Genomic DNA, 20,611 nt, shown 5'->3' on the forward strand with positions numbered 1-20,611 from the left:
ATTTCTCCCTATCTCATAAAGCCCTTACTTTTCAGCTGAGCTGATCACATCCATTTGCCCTTTCCTGTATGCTCTTGCTGATCCCTCCATCTGGAAGGGTAGGGAGGGTAGAAAAATCCATTTCCTTCAGGACTGAGCTCTATCTTACTTTATGTTTCATCAGTATGAATACAAGTAATTTCTAGAATCCTATACTACCATACCTTATTCATTTTCCCTAGGTTAATCATAGAGGTTCCTCTTCTCACTATAATTAGACTCTAAACACATCATATTGAATAAACACTGAATAAATGCTTATCTAGTTTTCGAGTCCAGCAGGAATCTCAGATAACAAAAGAATGAAAGCTTCAGGCTCCTCCTACCTTAGCGCTATACCATTCCCAAAGCTCTTACTTCCCTTCCTTTTTCTTTCCTGTCTGGAATCTCATATTTTCAAGCCTAATTTAAGGGCCAATTCTGGGCATGAAAAGACAACACGGTTCATACTTTTGGTTTCATATTTTTTCAGTTCATTTCAGTAAAAACATAATATAAAAGGCATTGCCACCCTCTCCCCTCCTGGGGGTGATCCATCAAGCTTGTCAGTCTGGGCCGCTCCAGTGGTTCATAGTTCATCATGCGATATGTGCAGGGCATGGTCACATAGATCTGCAAATAGCACATGACAGTTTCAAAGAAAATGCCACTCTCATACTGATATATGCCACTATCAAGAAAATATCCCAAAACAAACTGACACACACACCGACCACCATTTTTCAGAGCATATGCTTTTTTTTCCTTTTTTTTTTCCCCAAGATTTTTTGATGTGGACCATTTTTTTAAAGTCTTCATTGAATTTGTTACAATATTATTTGTTTCATGTTTTGGTTCTTTGGCCTTGAGGCATGTGGGAATCTTCGCTCTCTGACCAGGGATCGAACCCACACCCCCTGCACTGGAAGATGAAGTCTTAACCACTGGACCGCCAGGGAAGTCCCCGGAGCATATGCTTTTAAATGACAAAACATTCCCACCATCCTCTCACCAGTATCTCACTCAGGTGAGGGAGCCACAAATTCTGAAAGCCAACAGGAAAAGAATGGAGAGGAACAACCCAAGTCCCTAAGCCATAAGTAATGGAAGTCAACTCTTGAGCTAACATCAGAGGTTGAAGGAGTGGGTATTAGGGGGGTGTTGGAGGAGCTGGGGTGGGAAACACACTAGAGAATGTGCCAGGTTCCACAGGGATGTGAGGACAGGAGGTAAAGTGGGAATAGCTTACCTGTTCGCTTACTACAAAGTTTGTCTTTAACATTGTCAGCCTCTCGGGAAAAGAATTCAATGAGTTCATCCTCGTATTCCTCCACAATGCTCTCACACTGTCAACCCAAGGGAGAAAGGAGTGAGAGAAGACAGCAAGGGAAGCCTCTGGTCTCCACCTCCAGAGAGGAGGACAAGGACATTAATCCAACTTTCCACTGGGGCTCTCCAGTAATTCCCCTAGTTTCCAAGAACCGGCTACCCACTCCCATAGCTCACCGCGAACTTGAGGGTGCCACTGATGTCTGAATCAATTCGGATCCCCTGTTGGTCCAGTTTATTGGATTCTCCATTCCGGCCCACTACACGTACGTAGTTCTTGCGGTGGGTGGAAGGGTCAATCTGTTCCCCATACTCCTTCATCCGGTCGCATACCTCCTCTAGCAGCTCTGTGAGGTGGGCCTCTGAGCGAGCATAAGGCACCTAGAAATGTCCTCAGCCTTGGGTCACATTTTTCTACCTCTGTACATTAGTAATTTATATCCTTACTTTTCCTTCCAAATCTAGCTCAACCAACCTATTCTAAAAAGCCTTCCCTAATTTAAAAACAGTATGATTTGTGTAGTTCTAAAGTCCTTTCAAATATGTGATCTTATTTACCTCATTATACAAGCCTAAAAAATAAAATAGGTGTCATTAGCTCCAAATTATAGATAAACAACCTCTTTAATTAACCTTAGTCAACTATGTGTTCTCTTCCTTTGAATTCTTTTAATTCTTATGGCTGTAAGGTAATGATTTTCTTTTTTGTATTAAAATGAGGCTAATACCTGCCCTTAATAGGAGGAGAGCATTAAAGAGGCAGTATGGGCTTTGAAGATAACTATTAAAGCATTTCACAAGCATCATAACCTTAACATCTCCCAAATGCCCACTGGGTACAGCTTTCTGTGTTATGTTTTCACCTGAAATAAATTCCCTAAATGTAAGGATAAGACCTATTTTTTTCAGATGAATGTTTGTTTGTATACCATACTGCCATAGTGAAAACACAAGTCACTGGATTAAGGATGTGGAGCAGGGGGCTGATCAAGGTTCCCTGTCGGCTAACAACTTCTACAACAGAAATATAAAGTATTAGGGTTTCGAGCCAAGGAAGCAAATGCAGAGGGTATAAGCCTCCAGCCTCTTCCAAATAAGACAGCCCAATCTTTTAGATACTTATGTGGGTCAATGTTTTCTACATTTCTATTAAACTAAGGTCCCTCTTAATTAGTTAGAATGAGCTATTTTATTTGGGGGAACAGTCAGTTACCTCCACCACTGACTGGCTGCCATCTGGATTGATTCGGAAAGAGCCCATCTGAATGGTCTTCTTGGGATCCACCTGGGCAATTTCCCACTCTAGTTCATCCACCAGAGCCCTGCAAGCTGGTGCAAGGGGGGGCAGGGGGTGGGGAGAGAAAGGAATCAACCCAGGGACTTCCACTCATCCTTCTCCCAGGCCTTGGATCCCATGTCCTCCAAGGCTCTATCTTCCCCACCCACTCTTCCTCCCATTTCTTCTTTTGTGCCTTTACCTCCACAGTGTAGATCCTGGCTTCTCCGGGCCCAGACAGCTCCCAGCAGGGCCCCCAGAAGCAGGGCCAGCAAACCCCAGCCCTTCATCTTTAGCGCAATGGGGTTGCTCCACCTTGTTTTGGATTGGAATAAAGCATAGGTGAGAGGAGCCAGCTCCATTCTCCCCTGTACCTCGCCCCCCCACCACCCCCGCCCAATCCTTCATCCCAAGGCCTACAAAGGCTTCAGTGTGATCTGGCTCTACTTTCCAGGAAATGGCCCGCACACAAAGGGGCTCCTCTGTTCTGGCGCTCGAGGCCCCGGAGGCTCCGGGGCGGTGGGTAAGAGCGCTGAGCTCGGAACTTGGGGCTTAGCCCCAGACACTACGTCGACAGGTGAAGTCTTACATGTTGGTACTTAAGCATCCGCTGCCTAGGATTCACAGGGCTATGTGGCAGCCATGGGTTGGTGGCTAGGATTAAGCAAGGACGACAGGCACAGAGGAGCTGCTGGCAAGGAGAGTAGCTGATTCTGGCCAGGAGGTAGCGAGGTGGCTGGCTGGCGAGAGAAGCACTCAATAACTAGGGCCTATTTGGACCCAGCACCGAAGACTGCTGCATCCCCACCTCCAGCCTATAAGCTATTCCCCGTGCGGGCCAGCCCCCTTTCTAAAGACCCCACCACTGCCTTCGATCCAGTGCAACCCCGACCCTCAGTGCCACTCGCATCCGTCCCACCTCTGCTCCCAGGGCCGCCGCCGTGGCCCAGGTGCTGGAAGACAGCCGGACTCTCACTTTAGCTCCCGACCCTAGCACCTGGCTGCGGGGAAGCGGGGCTGTCCAGGCTTCTCCAGAGCGCTCCTGCGCTTTCCAGACACGGGGTGCCCCGGCGACCGCCTGAGCCAGCTCCTCGAGCCCTAAGTGGACGCCTAAGCAGGTCTCAAATGCACTACAGTACAAGTCCCACACTAGAGACCGACCCCAAACCCGCCCCTCCAAACTCTCGCGCGAACAGGCAGCGTAGGAGCGGCTCCCAGGCGGCAAGGACCCCGGTGGATCGCAGGACCCAGACTTGCGTGGCGAGCAGCTCCACGTGACCACCGTGGGGGTGGGTCAGCCGAAGAATAGGAGTGGCTTGAAGCAGAGTCGGAGCCTGACGTGGTGCACGGAGGCGGTCAGGCTCGCGCGTGCCAATCTAGGTGGGCTCGGACCTTCAAAAAGAAAGGTGTGCTGCTAGGCAGTGAGAAGCTCTGGTTTCAATACCCAGAAAACTACATCTCCCAGGAAGCACTGCGGCACCATACAGATTCTTTATTAGTAGCTACAGATTTTAAGATATCCTGGGACCTGTAGTTTGTCAGTTTCTCCCACTCCCCTTTTACACGTAACGGGGAAACCAAACTGTACATCTTAAAAGAACCCGACCTTAGGGTTCTAGGCAGCCACAGCAAAGACCTAACACTGCCCAGGAAAGGCATTCTCCTCCAACATCCTAAATTTTGGACTCCAGAGTTTTACCTTCATTTCTGGGTGGAAATTTGAAAGCCTTAGTTTTTTCCAGTTGTAATAGAAAGCCAACACAAAGGAGAGGATAGCTGAAGTCAGAGAACCCCACATGCACACATTTCTAATGAGATAGATGACACTCAATAATATTTTTGTTTTTATTTTATAAAACATGCAATTTAAGACAAAATTTTTAAAAAATAACAAGAAAACAAAACCTGGGATAGGAGAGTGGATGGAAGACAGATGCTTCTCAGCTGTCAACAGGAGTGAAGCCAGCAGTGAAGCTTTGTCTAGGACCCAAAGGCCCTTTCGGCAATAATAATGTTGGCAACACTGGTTTGCTTGGGACCACCAGACTCTAAATGCTGGCCCCTCCAGGCAACCCTCAAGCAGTCAGACTTAAGCTAGGTCTTGAGCTATTGTTGTATCCTGTTATTGTCCGTGACTTCAGTACTTAGCCAACTAGAAAATGAGAGTTTTGGTTCCAGGAGCTTCTTTCCCTGGGTGTTAATTACCCAGGATATTTATTAAGAACATGAATTACTTTCCATCTGGGTCAATTCTAGACTCTGTTTCTGGCCCACTATTTTTGCAAAGGATGAAAAAGGAATCTGGCTCCTAGACCCTTTGCAACAGTTCTGCTGCATTCCAGTTCTATTAATAGCACCATCTGTAGACCCTGAGCAAGTCCAATTCTGGAAGTAGACAGGGTATAGCCAACTTGGGAAGCCATCTCCCACTTCTAGGGCCACAGAAAACTGAAGGGAGAGGGACTTGTTCGTTGGGGGAGGGTGAGGTCAGAGCGCCAGCACTGAAGAGAAGACAGCTGTATCTGTCAGAGACAAAACGAAGAGCATTGACTTTTAAGATGAGTGGAGAAAAAGGACCTGGGACACTTCTTATGAAGGAAAAATGCAAGAGGAAAGAGGGCATGGAACTGCCCCAAACATTTTCGAACTGGGCAAGAAGAGGTTAGGACCAATAGAGAGTTTCAATAATAAAATCGATTTCACTGAATGTTTTGAGGATTAAGTGCTTTGTAAACTGTTAAGTGCTTTATATTACAACCTGTTGGGGTGGTACTGTTGTTATCATCATCATTCTTACTACAGTGGGTATAATCTTCACATATACAACCAAAACCCACCCAGTCCAGTATCCCCTGTCCCATCCCAGGCCTTACTCTTGGGACTTGTCTGGCCCTCGGGCTCAGGCACCTTCCAGTCCATCTTTCGGCCTTTCTCGTAAAGGCCCTTGAGCACTTTGTGGAAGGACTCAGGCTCACTGCCATTTTTGCTTAGCTCCAGATACTTTCGGTAAAGCTGAAGGGCTGTGCGGGCATCTTCAATACTGTCATGGGTCTCCCCTTGAATCTTCAGGTCTGGGGGGAAGTAGAGGTAGAATAGTTTGAGGCCTAGCAAAGGGAGGTAAGGACATGTCCTCTACTCACACCCCCAACTCCCAATAAACAACAAAAAAACCCTGACTACCCTTAAGGGAAAGAGCCAAACACCAACCCTAGTGCACAGAAGGGATACTGAAGCTAATTAGTAACTCTCATCAGTAACTCTCACCACTAACCCAGGGTCATACCTACTCCCCTTGGCCTCTCACACATTTTCATGCTCTTGCTGACCACAGCGAGGGCTACAAGGCAGAGCAACTCACCCAGAAAGTACCAAGCAAGGAATCGCAGGGAAATCATTCGTTTTCGGGGCATGTGAAATAGATAAACAGTGTCAAGGACTTGGTCCTTGGGCACCTGCCAGGGATAAAAGAGTGGAGACTGAAGGTAAGGGATCCACAATTTCCCATTTTCCAAAAGCACAATGTATACCCTGGGGGGCCCACACACAAAGAAAGACTCTTAAAAGAGCCCTGCCCAAACCATGAGGTTGATGACCCGGAAGTCCTTCTGCAGACCATGACCCACAAACTTGACTCCAATGTCTATGAGAAAACGAAGCTTTAAGTAGGTAGACTTTAGAGTTGTGAGGTGCTTAGAGGAAATCTTGGCATCAAGGTCTCCTGGCTTTATCCCTGAGTACTGAGTCAAGTAATCCACCACCTAGGGATAGAGAAAAGGTCAAGTGACCCAGGAAACGAGGTGCACAGTTCCCCCTGCCACTCTTCCCTGGGTTCTAGGGCACTCTATATAAGCACAGGGTCTCTCTCACTTGCATCTCAACATCCTACTACCTGCTCCTGAGTAGAGATGTAGTCATCAATGAAGGGGATACCCTCATTGGGTCCCTGGCCCCTAACGCAGGTAATCCTCGCTACTGACATCTGGCTTGGCTTGATGGTAGACTTGGTGCCATCACTGCGCAGCTCTGCTTCTTCCTATATGAGAAGAGTTCATAAGGAAATCAGAGAAATGCTTATGACTCCTAACATCCCCAGAGTTCTGTTCTAACACCCCACCCTTTTTGGTCTTGGTTACCTCATTAAGGGTGACAAACTCAGCGTCCAAGCCCACCAAGTCCCCAACCTGTGGCATCTCATTCAGCATCAGGGGAATAAAGGTCGTATGTGTTTTCCGCTGCTTCCGTGCTAATGAGGCTTCAGCCAGCAGAACACTTGCCTCGATAGGGTTCTTAACTGGAAGGGAGAATCCAGAAGATAGATGGCTGGGGAGAGATAAGTGACCAGGGGAGGGAAGCCAGAGTGGCTACCAGAGACCAGGTCTACACTGTTATCCCAATAATCAAAGCATGTGAGTAAAAAGATCATGTCTGATGGACAGAGCAGGTAGATGGAACAGGTCAAATCAGAAAATTATCAGGAAATATGCTAAAAAAACCCAAAAAAGTTAACAGAGAGGAAGGAATAAGATTCTCACTTTAGACTTTACCTTAGTAAATTCAGAAAAATAAAGGTACAGAGAAACTATGGTTTAAAGGCATCAAAAAGGGACTTAATAAGGAGTTCATCACCAAAAAAAAGAGATCTTCACTTGGGGATAAGAATGGTTAGGCTCAAAATCATAACCTTAGCCATTTTGATCAGACTTCCCCCCACCATCACCTCTTCCCTCGACACCCTCAGTATCTCCAGATTCTAAATTTAAGGCCTGATGAGCAGGAATTGCTCTACTATCCCTGGAAATATTAACACTGGTCACCAATCCTAATCTTAACAAGCTATTTCCCAGATCTCTTCCTGAAGACCAATCTAAATTGCCCACACCCTTGGGTCTACACTGTACCACTTACTGTTCAGGTTGTATTTGGAATTAAGATTCCTTTTGATGTAATAAAGGATAGCAGGCACTTTCCAATTCATGTCAAACTGCACAGCTTCATGCTATAAAAGAAAAAGCACTTAATGGCCTACATATATGCCTCTTTTCCCATTATCCCAAGTCAGAGAAATGACAGGACTCAGGTGCTATTTTTAGCTCTGCTTTTTATTATGGAGGCCCCATCCCTCCCTCTGAATCTGCCTGGCACTCTCTCAGGCACTGAGGATAAGAATGCTAAGAAAAAGGGAGATGAAAGGGGGAACAGAATGTATTACAACTAACCTTATCAATAGGTTCAATGAGAAAATCATTGAAGAGATACCACTGCTGGTGGGTAACACCCTGTGTGGAGATACAGAGACACAGTGATGCCAAAGTGATGGCTGGAGCATTCTGGCTCAGACTTAAGATAAGGACAGAACTGGGACTCCATGTGGCCACCACCAGGAGTGTCCCTGCCCTGTATTACCTCACTCACCTCCTTGCGCTGGTGGTAGGTCTCTCCAACTTTGATGTGAGCCACCAGGCTGCCCCCTGTGCGTGAGTCCAGGATGTGTACCACAGTAGCCATCAGGTCATACACATAGACACCATGCTCCTCCTCTGCCCTGGCTGGGCCCCACTGTGAGGGGGGTACCCAGGCTGCTAAGCTAAGTTTAAGGATGAGGAAGGAAGGGGAATGGGGATAGAGGGCAGGGAGTTTGGGGTATAGGGATGGGGGACGAGGGTGGGTTCTTTCCATCCTAGCCCATCTATGACTCCCAACACTGAACTGAGTCACTCTGGAAAAGCCCACAACTGATGATTACTAGGCCTTATTCCCTTTTTTCCCCTTATGCTAAATTCCACATTCCCCTTGCCTTGCTTCTGCCCTGACCTTCTCTCTTTTTTTTTCTGGGGCCGCGCCACGCAGCTTATGGGATTCTAGTTCCCGACCAGGGATCGAACTCGGGGCCCCAGCAGTGAGAGCGCCGAGTCCTAACCACTGGACCGCCAGGGAATTCCCGGACCTTTTCTCCCTTATTCCCCCTCCTCTTCCCAGTTTTTCAACAACCTGCATCTCATCCCCATCAGTCCAATTGCAAACATCCAGCCCTTTGTTCTTGGTCATCTTCATTCGAATGGAGAAAGGAAGCCAGACATTCTTCAACTCCTCAATGGAGGGACACATCAGCATGCTCTCTGGACTCCCTAGTTCCTTCCTATCAGGACAGGAGAATTGGAAATTTGTTCTGAGGAGATCTGACCAGTGACAAGAGGAGCCCCTGAGTAGTTCAATCCTTTGACCACTCTACAGACAATACCTACCAATCAGCCAAAGCAAACTCCTTATTCTTGGAGATTTCCCCACCATGCTTCTTTATTGCTATCTTGAAGGCAACCTGAACACAAAGGAGAAAATATCCAATTCCTCCGGAACATTAATCATATATGGAAGTCAAAAGAGGGAAGAACTAAAAAGTACTCCTAAAGTCCTGTTTCCAGACTCAGTCCCTACCTCAGCCTGCATTCTCCAGAAATCAGCTTCTTTCAAGCTGTTCACCTCACAATTGATGACAAGAATATCTGGGAGATGGCAGATGTTGCGGGTCTGAATCTGAGAGGATAAAACAAACAAGGAATGGCAGGCAGCCTACAGGGAGAGAAACCTGGACAGGAACAGTTAAGCCTGGATCTGCATCCTCCAGTTGGGGTTCTTCCCACTCCCTACAGATCGCTGGATGGTGGTGCTGACCCAGCCAGTCCCAGATGAGACCATGGCCGAGTCCCCAGCATGGCAGGACTCTAGTCCAGTGCAACAGCCCACTCACCGTGGGCTGGTACTTTTCACAGTTGTCACACCAGGCCTGTGTATTCTGCTCCAGGCAGATGCTTCGCTTCAGCACCTGAGCAAAGTCACAATTCTTCCCGGTTTTATCTGAAGGGAAACTGGATGCTTCACTCCAGGTCCTCCCTGTACCCACTGTTAGCCCCCCAACACCCTCTCCTTGATGTTACAGGACATCTGGGGGAGCCTTCCCAACCCAGCTGCAGGGTATACCACTGTTGCTACCCTCAGGGTAGGAGAGTGTGAAGAGCAGAGTGGATGAGGCTCGCACGGTTTCACTGCCACAGCGGCAGAGGCTGCAGTTTTCCATCTCACAGCTGAACAGCTGCCCAATGACAGAGTCTCCCGATGAGCAAAAGCTGCTAAGAATGGGGAGGGCAATATATGCACATGGAGGGAGTTAGGAGACCCTTTAAGTCACAGTGGGGCTTATCATGGGGGCTTTAACTATTCCTGTCCCAATTCCATACCTGCCACCAGCACCTCGATAAGCCTGGGGTACTTCCAGCTCCTGCAAATCTTGATGCAGTTGAGTAAGAATGAAGCGATTCCACCTCTGAATGAGCCTGGCCAGATTGCCCTTGCCTGAAGCCTCATCCGAGTCAGCCAAAATCAGACCAAGGGCCGAGGCCTCAGGAATGGTGCGGAATGCCCTAAGAAAATTACTGCCCTGGAATCCAGGAAGTGTGTTGGTGGAAAAGGGTTATTTTCTCTTTTGTGGCCATCTGCAGAGTGATGACCCTGCCTACTGTCCACCTCCCTTCCCCTTTTATTGTCCCAGGTCTCCAGGCACTGACCTGACAAGGGTCACCTCGGGAGAGGTCCAACATGTGGAAGAGGAAGCCCAGCTCACATGCTAGGCAGAACTCCTTCTGGCAAAGGTGGTTCTGGATTAGACAGCGAACAGGTTCCAGGAAATAGAGCACCTGGAGGGAAGAGCAGGAGATATGATGCAGACAACTGGTACAGGGAGGAAGAGAGATCAGAAGGTTAAGAGTTGGTGGAGAATACAGAGCTGGAGTCCACTGAAGAAGTAGAGCTCACAGAGGAGACGTGAAGGCTGAGGGGCAAGAAAGAATGGTAGAGGAGGCCAAAGTGGACTTGGCTGGGGAGACCTGGAAAAAGACAAGGGGTTGGAGGGCCCACAAAGAAAAAGAAAAGCCATGTTCAAATCGCAGGAACACCCAGCCTTACCTGGATCATGCAGTTACAGTAGGCATTGGGGATGTGGGGCTCTAATCCAGCAAACAGCGTCTTATTGTACTGTTTGAAGTCAAAGTCCTCCAGCCCTAGCTTGGAATATTTGATGGTCACCTGAAGCAGAAACAGTCTGAGCAAGAGGAAGACACCCTCAGAGTCCCCTAAATCTTTGCAGTAGCCATAACCTTCCCCCAAACCTCTCTTGAGTCCAGAGGGATAGGCGAAGGCTTCTTGAATGAGCCCTTCAATTCTGTCTCATATGACCCCCTTCCCCGGGAACCTTTCCCCACATCCCAGAAGGCCCCTTCCTTGGTATCCCCAGCACCTTGCGGTATTTCTTAGAGACCATGTGGCGATGTGGCTCCTCTTCCCGCCCTATTGGTGACTCAGTGACCTGGCTGAAGCTGTCAAATTCACTGTCAGACTCCTTGAGTCGGTAAGGAATCTAGGGTTTTAAAAAAGAGGTGGCCTCGTTGGATGTATATAATCATCTTTGGTTTCCCCCTACCTTTATTCCAACACTGAAGCTATCATCACCAAGTCCTGAATCTTCTAATTTCATGGGGTTTTCAGCATCCACTGCTTCCTTTTCATTCCCACTGCCATCACCCTACCTCATCACAGCTGGACAATGCCAGTGGCTTCCACACTGGGCTTCCCCACGTTCACTCTGTCTAGCATGCGCCACCAGACTACCCCACCCAGAATGGCCCTTTCGGTGCATCACTTGTGCTATACACTGGTATGCAAGGCTTCACAACCGGCCCCTTTCCAAACTTCATCTCTCACTGTTTCCCAATACTAACAGCTGCTCCAGCATAGTCCCTGTCAGGCCTTCTGAGACTTCAGTAACACTGTTCTCTCATCTTGAAAGCCTCCCCTGTTACCATCTACTTGCCTGTCTTTCACCTTTCCAGCTCAACATCCACCTCTTTTAGTATTGCTCTCCCTGACCACTCTAGCCCAGAGTACCGTTTTCCCTCTAAACAGCTCTCGCACTGAATGCTTCTAACAATCCTTTAGCATTTAATGATAAAACATAAATAATTTCTGCTATGCACAGGTCTTACCTTCACCAACCAAACACTAAACTTCTAAACTTCTTAAGAGCAAGGACCCTATCTTTTATGTCTCTGAACCCTAACACCTAGTATAGTACCTTCAATTCAGTAGGCTTCAAAAAACCTTTACTGACTGACTAAAAGCAAATACTAATGAGACGGAACTTCCCTGGTGGCGCAGTGGTTAAGAATCCGCCTACCAATGCAGGGGACACGGGTTCGAGCCCTGGTTCGGAAAGATGCCACATGCTGCGGAGCAACTAAGCCCCTGCGCCACAACTATTGAGCCTGCACTCTAGAGCCCGCGAGCCACAACTATTGAGCCCACGTGCCACAACTAATGAACGCTGCGCTCCACAACGAGAAGCCACCGCAGTGAGACGCCCATGCACTGCAACGAAGAGTAGCCCCTGCTCACTGCAACTAGAGAAAGCCTGTGCGCAGCAACGAAGACCCAATGCAGCCAAAAATAAATAAACAAATAAAATTTATTTTTATAAAAACTAGGGGCTTCCCTGGTGGCGCAGTGGTTGAGAGCCCGCCTGCCGATGCAGGGGACGCGGGTTCGTGCCCCGGTCCGGGAAGATCCCACATGCCGTGGAGCGGCTGGGCCCATGAGCCATGGCCGTTGAGCCTGCGCGTCTGGAGCCTGTGCTCCGCAACGGGAGAGGCCACAACAGTGAGAGGCCCGCATACCGCGAAAAAAAAAAAAAAAAAACTAATGAGAACTACTAAAGGAAAAAGATAGGAGAAACACCAATGGCCTGGGATGGGGGCTGACCCTCTCCTCTCTGAACATACCTGATTGCGCAGCCTGGTGCGGGGGTTGGGTGCATAGCCAATGAAGCCCACCTTCTTCATGGTGCGCAGAATCTCTGCATCCACAGGGGGTGCTCGCCTATAATGTAGCATAGTGCTAGGGCTTGAAGGTTGTGGTGTCTGCCCATTCAGCCCCAATCCCCAAGGGACCAGGAAAAAAAAGAAAATACTGAGAGTAGACAAAAATCAGGAAAGAAGTAGAATAATAACAGGGCTTGCAGAGAATCCTGGAATCCTGGCCCTTTCCCCCTCCCTCCTTTTGGCCCAGATGTGAGGTACAACCTGGGAGCTGGAGCGGAGTTGGCAGCAGGCCAATCAGAGAGAAGCGTGTCAGTGGTGAGCGGGACAGGGATGAGGGAAAGAGGCAGCAGGTCCTGGCTCCAGTCCAGAGGAGGCAGTGAGTCCACGAGACAGGGCAAAGCAAACTCGGTCTCACGGGAGTAGGGGTTGAAGGAAGGCTCAGGGGAATCAGTCCAGAGATGCACACAGCCCTCAGAATCCCCAAAGGCGAGGGCCTGCTTGCTGGCTGACACGTCAAACGTCATTAGCAGAGGCCCCACAGGATTCACGTGAAAGATGTCTGCTGGGTTGGCCAGGCCTGTGGGCTCACAAAACTGGCACTGCCCTAGGAGGGAGAAGGAAGCCCAGTGAGCCCTGGAAGATGAAAGGGAGCCATCCTTTTATGCCCTTCCTACCTTCTTCCCCTGGAATCAAGCAAAGATGGGCCCCAAATCCATTCCTAGAGATAGGAGAAAGTACCATCTGATGTCTTCCCATAAACCACAGGGAGGTTTGCTACCCAGCAAAGGACAGTTCTAAAGTTGTTTTGCCTGCTCTACCTATATTTTTTGCATATGTGTTCTTCACACTCAGGGAGAAAATAAAAGCTCTAATCTCTTACCAAACCTAAGTGAGACCCTGAGACCCCTCAGAAAGGTTACTTTTTCCCCAACAAAGAAATTCCAGGGAGCACACTCCTTCTCGTGCCTAGTTCCCCTTCACTCATCCACTCCTCCTACCCCATCCTACATCCCCTTCATACCTGACTGGGAGATGATAGCAAGACGAGAAGTATATGTAGGGATGAAGCGTAAGAAGGCAGGATCCACATGAACTTGAAGTGGTGTGATGGCACGCATCATGCGTAGATCATACACCTTGAGGAAACGGTCACAGGCCAGGCCGGTGAGGCGGCTGGAGAAACCACAAGTGGCTAGCAGGTTGCCGTGCACATCAAAATCCGACAGACTCCCTGAGAAGGCATCAAACTCATGCTCCACCTTAAAAGTACGGAGGTCTCGCAGGGAAACCTGAAGAAGAGAGAACTTGGTTATCTGCCAACGCTGCTATCAGGAAGAGGACCTGCCACCTACCCAACCTTGTGAGGCCCCTACCCAAAGAACTATGGCTCTAGGTTACAGACAATTAAAGCATAAAAAAAAGCAAAAAGAGACACCAAGAGCTGGATGGGACCCCAAAGAGAGCTCTTGTTTACCCCTTTGCCTCTGAGATACCCATTTACAACAGAAAACATCAGGCTGAAAGATAATCTCTTAGTATAACATGGCTAAGTAGGAACTCAATCCATTCCTCCCACCCTCCAACTACAGCCCCAGAAATGAGGAAAAGGCAGAGCCCAATCACATTATCTGGTGAAACAGGCCCCATGGTGGGAGGAAAAATGGAATGTAGTCAGTCACCCTGCCAGATGTGTGGCCACAGAAGAAGAAGCGATTCGTCTGTCTCATGATAGTGACTCCAGGTGTCTCAACTGCATACTGTGCAGGGAAGCGGGAGAAACCAGTGAGAATGATTTCTTCCCACAGACCAAAGGAACAGAAAGGTTGCACACATCACAGGCATTTCCAGCTTATACTCCCCCCAATAACCTCACGCCCTGCTTGTACCTTCTGAGTCTCCTGGACAGTGTTAAGGTCAATCTCCAATATGTGGCTCTGCAGCCCACCAATGAGCAGAGTGCTGCTGTCAGTCAGCAGCAGACTGTGCATATCTTCACTCTCATCCAGCCTGTGAGAGAGGAAAAGCTAAGGGGCCAGGGTCTCAAAAGTTTCCAATTCTCTGGATCCCACTCTGTGAGGGACCCTCTTTCCCAGTCCAGAGGTGAGAAACCACTTACAGGTAATCAAATATAATGAGGCCTCCACGGGCCATATACTTCAGGTTGTTCTTGGTAAGAAAAAGGATGCCATTCTCCAGGCTTTGGATCTGCCGAATGTCATCACTGCCATTGACCTGAAATGATGAGTAGCGTTCCAAAGCTGGGCCGAAAAATGACGTGGCATGGCCCTGTAGTGGACAAAAAGATGAGAGACATCCTGAGTGGAGGGGCAAGGCCATCCCAGATACAAATCAGAGACTGGACATTGCTCAGTTTTTCTCCATTCTTGCCTGGCCTTTCTGGCTAGCAGTGACTAAGGCATAAGGCTGAGCACCAATCTTAGTGATAAAAACACTGATAATACTATCTTATGTTTGTTTAATGCTTTACAAAGCAGTTCTATAAACTCTACCTCATTTTATCCTCACAATATCCTTGCTGAATAGGTAATGGCTCAGTTGGTTAGAACAGTGCTCAGAAGGTCAGGGATGTGGGTCCAGTCCTCCAACGGCCAGCTGGCTTTCTTATGTTCCACAGTCTTTTTTTTTTTTTTTTTTAAATAAATTTATTTATTTATTTATTTATTTATTGCCTGCTTTGGGTCTTCGTTGATGGGTGCGGGCTTTCTCTAGTTGTGGTGGCTTCTCTTGTTGCGGAGCATGGGCTCTAGGCTCACGGGCTTCAGTAGTTGCAGCATGCAGGCTCAGTAGTTGTGGCTTGTGGGCTCTAGAGCGCAGGCTCAGTAGTTGTGGCACACGGGCTTAGTTGCTCCGCGGCATGTGGGATCTTCCTGGACTAGGGCTCGAACCCGTGTCCCCTGCATTGCAGGTGGATTCTTAACCACTGTGCCACCAGGGAAGTCCCCACAGTCAAGTCATAATCTCTACCAGCCAACTGGGAAATGTGTACTGTGGGTCACAGACTGGAATAGAGAGAATGTGAAACTCATGCCATCCTTGGCTACTATGACATCATCCACTCCTGGTTTCTCTCCTGACTCTTAGCTCACTATCTTCTCCTTATGTGCAATCCTTATGACCACTCTTGAAACATGGCTATTCTCAGCCCACTATCTTCTCACTCTACTTTTCTTCCTAGATAATCTCACCCACTCTTAAGGTTTTAATCATTCATCTTAAAGTTGATGAATCCTACTTTTCTCCTCTAGCCCAGACCACTGCCTCAAGCTTCAGACTTATACATCCAAATACCTACTATATGTCTCTCTTTAGAAATCCCATGAGAACCTCAAACTTGTTACATCCTAAATCAAATTCACCATCTTGGGCTTCCCTGGTGGCGCAGTGGTTAAGAATCCACCTGCCAATGCAGGGGACATCAGTTCGAGCCCTGGTCCGGGAAGATCCCACATGCTGCAGAGCAACTAAGCCCGTGTGCCACAACTACTGAGCCTGCGCTCTAGAGCCCATGAGTGTTGCAACTACTGAAGTACGCGAGCCTAGAGCCCATGCTCCGCAACAAGAGAAGCCACAGCAGTGAGAAGCCCGCACACCACAACGAAGAGTAGCCCCCGCTGGCCACAACTAGAGAAAGCCTGCACATAACAACAGAGACCCAACACAGCCAAAAATAAATTAATTAAAAAAAAAATTCACCATCTTTACCCCATTTCAATTCCTCTTAACTGTATTCCCTATGGTACCATGATCTACTCAGTGGAGTAAGTCACTGGTAGTTGATTTAAATCTTATTTATTTTACTTCCTAAATATTTCTCAAATCTGTTCTCATGTATAAATCTCTACAGTGCTTCATTCAGGCCTTCAAGGTATTTTATGTGAACTACCACAACATACTGCACACTGACCTCACTAAGTCCTGCCCCATTCCCCTTAAATCAAACTCTATACTGCTACCTCAGCACTCCACCTAAGATGCAAACCAGACCTTGTCTTTCTGGATAAAAACCTTCAGTGGACTGAAGAATCAGTCCAACTCTTTTAACATAGCATATGAGGTTTTTTAGAATGTTCTCCCCCGATATCTGCATGGCTCTCTCCCTCCCTTCTAGGGAAATTAGAATGGACATCCTGGCCTGCATCCAGTCTCTACTCAAATAAGACTTTATCAGAGAACCCTTCCCTTGACCAACTATGTAAAATAGCAACACCGCCCACCCTTCAATACCTCAACTCCCTTATTCCACTGTATTTTTCTTAAGGATTCTAAGCAACACCTGATATGTCATAGGTATATTTTTGTTGCTTTTTATTTTTATTTATTTATTTTTCTTGTGGTACGCAGGCCTCTCACTGTTGTGGCCTCTCCCGTTGTGGAGCACAGGCTCCGGACGCCCAGGCTCAGCGGCCATGGCTCACGGGCTCAGCCGCTCCGCGGCATGTGGGATCTTCCCGGACCGGGGCACGAACCCGTGTTCCCTGCATTGGCAGGCGGATTCTCAACCACTGCGCCACCAGGGAAGCCCTGTGTTGCCTTTTAAAATGCTTATTCCAAACTTAGACCCCAGAGCAAGTTCTGGCACCTTAAAGGTGCTCATAAAACACTGGCTGAAGAAATGTCTAACTCTTCAGCTTCATCATCTAGTCCAGTAAACCCTACTTGCTTATAGTTCCTGCACTCTGCAATCATCATGCTATATAATACCTTGGGAATCACTGTTTACCCCGTTGCTTTTGCCAAGATAGCATATCCCCCTCTTCTTCACCTGACTCCTACTCATCTCTCAAGAGTCAGCGCAGGTGTCACTTACTTCTGGAGATCCTCTAGTCCTCTTCTATGCTCATCAACACTCAGTACGTATTTTCACACTGGCATTTATTAGTTTATATCCTAAATTCATAATTATTAAGTGAAACATTTTAGTTTCTTTTAAAGTGCCATAAAATTATCTGTTCATGTTTGTTTGTTTTCCTCGTTGTCCTATGAACTCCTTGAGGGCAAGGATTGTTTTATTCAGCTTTATTCCCTGGGCCTAGCCTGTCAGTAGACACTGCCTACTGAAATGAGTGTATTACCAAAAAAATTCACTCATTCCAATGGAAAAACAATTCCCACCCTATGGAAGGTAAATTAATAAACCAAGGATACCATGTTATTTCTTACAAAATCTTTGGGCTCCCTAGCATATTGGCAATATGGATACATTTTAAGAAATTAACAATGATAACTGCTCCCAGAGAGATTAAAATCAGCCAAAGACAAAATGATTCCATGTAACATATGCAGAAACATGCACTAAACATTCTATAATTAGGGAATTCCCTGGGGGTCCAGTGGTTAGGACTTGGCGCTTTCACTGACGGGCCCGGGTTTGATCCCTGGTTGGGGGTACTAAGATCCCACAAGCCACGTGGCACGGCCAGAAAAGAAGATATTCTATAATTATAAAAATGGAAAACAGAGGAGGAGCATTAGAGACTATATTTAGATGGCTATAGGCTAACTGATGTGTGCAGTTATTAAGATTAATCAAAGCATGGAATGGGCAAATTGTGGTAGAATTGGGATGCCTTCTGAAAAAGAACACCTATGTAACCCATCTCTGGATCCTACGACTCCCTCTTTCTCCCTCCACTCCCTTCCTCTTGGCTTGACTTGGAGACCCAGCTAACTTTCATCACCTCAACTCAGTTCTGGCTCCCTGCAAAACATCTGTTCTTGGGTTAAAACCAGATAAAAGACCTCCAACATCTCCTTCCAGCCATTACAAAGGAGTACAGTTCTTACCCCATGGCTTCCCACCCACAGCATCTCCTCGTGCAAGTCAAAGTGGGAGACGGAGACAGGCACACCCACTTCAGCCACCACACTGTGCAACTCAGAGTAGACACCTTCCATTATGTGCACTGACTCCTGGACGGGAAGAGCCTCTAAGGCCACTCCCTCTGGGTCCAGCTCCACATTCTGTAGCAGACTTGGGTTCAGGTGGGCATCCAGGACAGGATCCAGGGCAGAATGCATGGCTGGGGCATACTCTGCCAGTCCAGGGTCCAGAACCTCGAAGTTCATGATGATGGTGATGATGATGGCAGCAGATTAGACCCGTGTCACACCCTCCCTTGCCACAGCCCCTTTGGATGCCTGACCCAGCCTTCAGCAGGATGACACCAGTGGACCTAGAATGGACATCCTGACCTGCAAAGGGAAAGAGGTAGCTGAGTCAGGGGTAGGCCCAGGTACTTGTATTTAGTGTGTTCCAGGTTTTACCGGCAGGAGGGAGATGATGCAGCCAGAAGATATGAGAATGCTAGACATAGGATGAACAAGCAGGAAGGGAATAGGCATTGGGGTAGAGGTGGGAGAAGTGCTATCCCTTCCTCTTCTCCTCTAGGCACTCTGTACTCCCCACCACCCCACTAACTTAATCCCTGACTTCCCTTTCACCTCCCTTCAGGCCTGCTCACCTGCCTGGTTCATCCTGAACTATCAGTGGTAAGAGCAGCAACTGCGGGGGTAGGTATTAGGTAAAGGGGGCTAACGTGCTTGTTTCCCAGAATTAGGGGTGGGGGTAGGTGGTTGAGAAGGGAGAACAAGAGAAGTCAATTGCCAGAATCCTCTGCAATGTTACCCAGGACTCTCTAGGGAAAAATAAGAATGGCCAGTTACCCACAGTTGGGGCGGGGGTAGGGGTACGTGACGGAAATAGCTAGTTACCCAGGATTCTCTGGGGTAACCAGAAAAATCAATTACCCATAATTCTCCCCCGGCGGCGGGGAGAGGAGGGATTAGGGCAGGGGTCAGATGTGTTCCCGGGATGCTTACGGGGATTGGGTCATTACCAAGATTTCTCCATGGCGGATATTTTGGAGCGCCTGGAATTAAAACGAGTAGGGGGGAGAGCAAGCGCCGTCAGCTCCGCGGGAAATTCCAGTTTCCCCAATTCTCCCCCGCGCCTCTGGTTCAACCAAACTCCACGAAGGAAAGGACGGCGCACTCCCAGTCGTCGCTTCCAATCAGGAAGGGCTAGGGGCTCACCTCAGCCAATCGGAAGGAGACAGGTACAGCCGGCCCCGCGAGAAGACGTGTGACACGGGAGCTGGGCAAAAGCAAGAGCTACGGGGCGGGGGTAGGGACAAATGGAGTCAGACCTTGTCCCTTTTTGGTGTAGTTAGGAAGTCACCTCTTCTCTTTTAAGCCTTCCTTAAACAAAATTAGAGAGCCCCAGGCTTGGAGATCGAACTTTCATGCTCCCTATGGCTTTAGAAACTAGAATAAGGGGCGCCCAAGGCAAAGCATTGGGAATCGATTGCTGGGTATTCCCAGTATGGCCCACTCCACCCACTCTTCCCGTGGTGCTCTTGTGAGCACGCCGCCACCTCCGACGCTGTTACCCCCGAAACTCGCTGGCATTTCCTATCATTTCCAGGCATGGGAGAGAAAAAAGGAAGCGGGAGGCAGCCTCCTAACACGGCCCAAGTAGCTGCATCTTCTACTATTCTAAAGGCAACCGTCTGAAACTCCCATCTGTGATTGTTCCCTCCCCAGAGGCGCCGGTAATATTTCCAGGGAACAGGACTCAGCTATCAAATTCCCCTAGCTCGTGGAGCTAGACATTATCCTCAGAGGGACAGGGCATAGCAAATTGAGACATTTGCCTTCCCCAAACTCTTACAGATTTAGCGTCAGCACTTAGGGATTCTTGGGGTCCAACTCTGAGCTTAAACTGCTTTGGAATAGATCCAGGTTGTTAGATGTCTGTGGGGTATTTTAGCTCAGTTTCTAAAGGCCACATAGAGGGCCTCTGGTGGAAGGAATTCCTCATAGAGGATACAGTTTTAAAGCATTTCTCTCAATAAAGACTGGTAAATAGGTCTTCATAAAAGAACCCGAGAATTTAGTTTTCCAGGACTCAGAGGGCTTCTAGACTTGTCATTGACGGAGAGAAAAACACCTTAACTCATAGGGTCTCTCAAACTGATCTGACTTCAGAGGTCCCTAGATTCAAAATCTTGTAAAAAAGATGGGTGCTGAGAGACAGAGACAGTTCCTACCCTTGAGAAATTTCCGTACTGAGGTCTCTAAGAAAGGCTTAACAGTGAGAATTAAA

General features: G+C 48.0%; 2 protein-coding genes across 5 annotated transcripts; both read right to left on the minus strand.

The window, feature by feature from the left end:
- Positions 1-489: 489 nt before the first annotated feature.
- CNPY2 (canopy FGF signaling regulator 2) lies at positions 490-4,067 on the minus strand. The gene is made up of 6 exons (XM_059080509.2): positions 3,543-4,067; positions 2,826-2,938; positions 2,561-2,676; positions 1,525-1,728; positions 1,268-1,364; positions 490-651 (listed from the first exon to the last, which is right to left on the minus strand). Exons 2-6 carry the CDS (start codon positions 2,911-2,913, stop codon positions 608-610), a joined length of 549 nt encoding a protein of 182 aa, XP_058936492.1. The 5' UTR covers positions 2,914-2,938; positions 3,543-4,067; the 3' UTR covers positions 490-607.
- Positions 4,068-4,454: 387 nt separating this feature from the next.
- On the minus strand, positions 4,455-19,527 carry PAN2 (poly(A) specific ribonuclease subunit PAN2). 4 transcript variants are annotated; one of them, XM_059080441.2, is made up of 26 exons: positions 19,344-19,527; positions 18,292-18,699; positions 14,603-14,772; positions 14,373-14,493; positions 14,166-14,243; positions 13,508-13,775; positions 12,748-13,090; positions 12,448-12,544; positions 10,911-11,030; positions 10,580-10,699; positions 10,183-10,311; positions 9,856-10,055; positions 9,611-9,744; positions 9,369-9,475; positions 9,056-9,154; positions 8,866-8,939; positions 8,612-8,759; positions 8,036-8,179; positions 7,840-7,899; positions 7,529-7,619; positions 6,757-6,914; positions 6,513-6,656; positions 6,202-6,381; positions 5,982-6,075; positions 5,497-5,694; positions 4,455-5,145 (listed from the first exon to the last, which is right to left on the minus strand). In XM_059080441.2, the coding sequence occupies exons 2-26, from the start codon at positions 18,571-18,573 to the stop codon at positions 5,111-5,113; spliced, it is 3,594 nt and encodes a 1,197-aa protein (XP_058936424.1). In that variant the 5' UTR covers positions 18,574-18,699; positions 19,344-19,527; the 3' UTR covers positions 4,455-5,110. The 4 variants fall into 4 exon arrangements, with proteins under 4 accessions (XP_058936424.1, XP_058936422.1, XP_058936423.1 ...); XM_059080439.2 differs by having other exon boundaries at positions 9,599-9,744; XM_059080440.2 differs by having other exon boundaries at positions 9,611-9,747.
- Positions 19,528-20,611: the final 1,084 nt, after the last annotated feature.

The sequence above is a fragment of the Kogia breviceps genome, chromosome 12 (assembly GCF_026419965.1).
Source record: "Kogia breviceps isolate mKogBre1 chromosome 12, mKogBre1 haplotype 1, whole genome shotgun sequence".
Lineage (NCBI taxonomy): Eukaryota > Metazoa > Chordata > Mammalia > Artiodactyla > Physeteridae > Kogia > Kogia breviceps.

Excerpts from the sequence above, each read along its gene's own strand:
- PAN2 (XM_059080438.2), bottom strand. The coding sequence starts at position 18,573 with ATGAACTTCGAGGTTCTGGACCCTGGACTGGCAGAGTATGCCCCAGCC. Across the intron at positions 9,748-9,855 it reads TATCGAGGTGCTGGTGGCAG|CAGCTTTTGCTCATCGGGAG; the intron begins GTATGGAATTGG and ends CCCCATTCTTAG. Across the intron at positions 5,695-5,981 it reads CCTTGCTTGGTACTTTCTGG|ACCTGAAGATTCAAGGGGAG; the intron begins GTGAGTTGCTCT and ends ACTTCCCCCCAG.
- CNPY2 (XM_059080509.2), bottom strand. The coding sequence starts at position 2,913 with ATGAAGGGCTGGGGTTTGCTGGCCCTGCTTCTGGGGGCCCTGCTGGGA. Across the intron at positions 1,365-1,524 it reads GTGGCACCCTCAAGTTCGCG|TGTGAGAGCATTGTGGAGGA; the intron begins GTGAGCTATGGG and ends TTGGGTTGACAG. Across the intron at positions 652-1,267 it reads ACTTTGTAGTAAGCGAACAG|ATCTATGTGACCATGCCCTG; the intron begins GTAAGCTATTCC and ends TGCTATTTGCAG.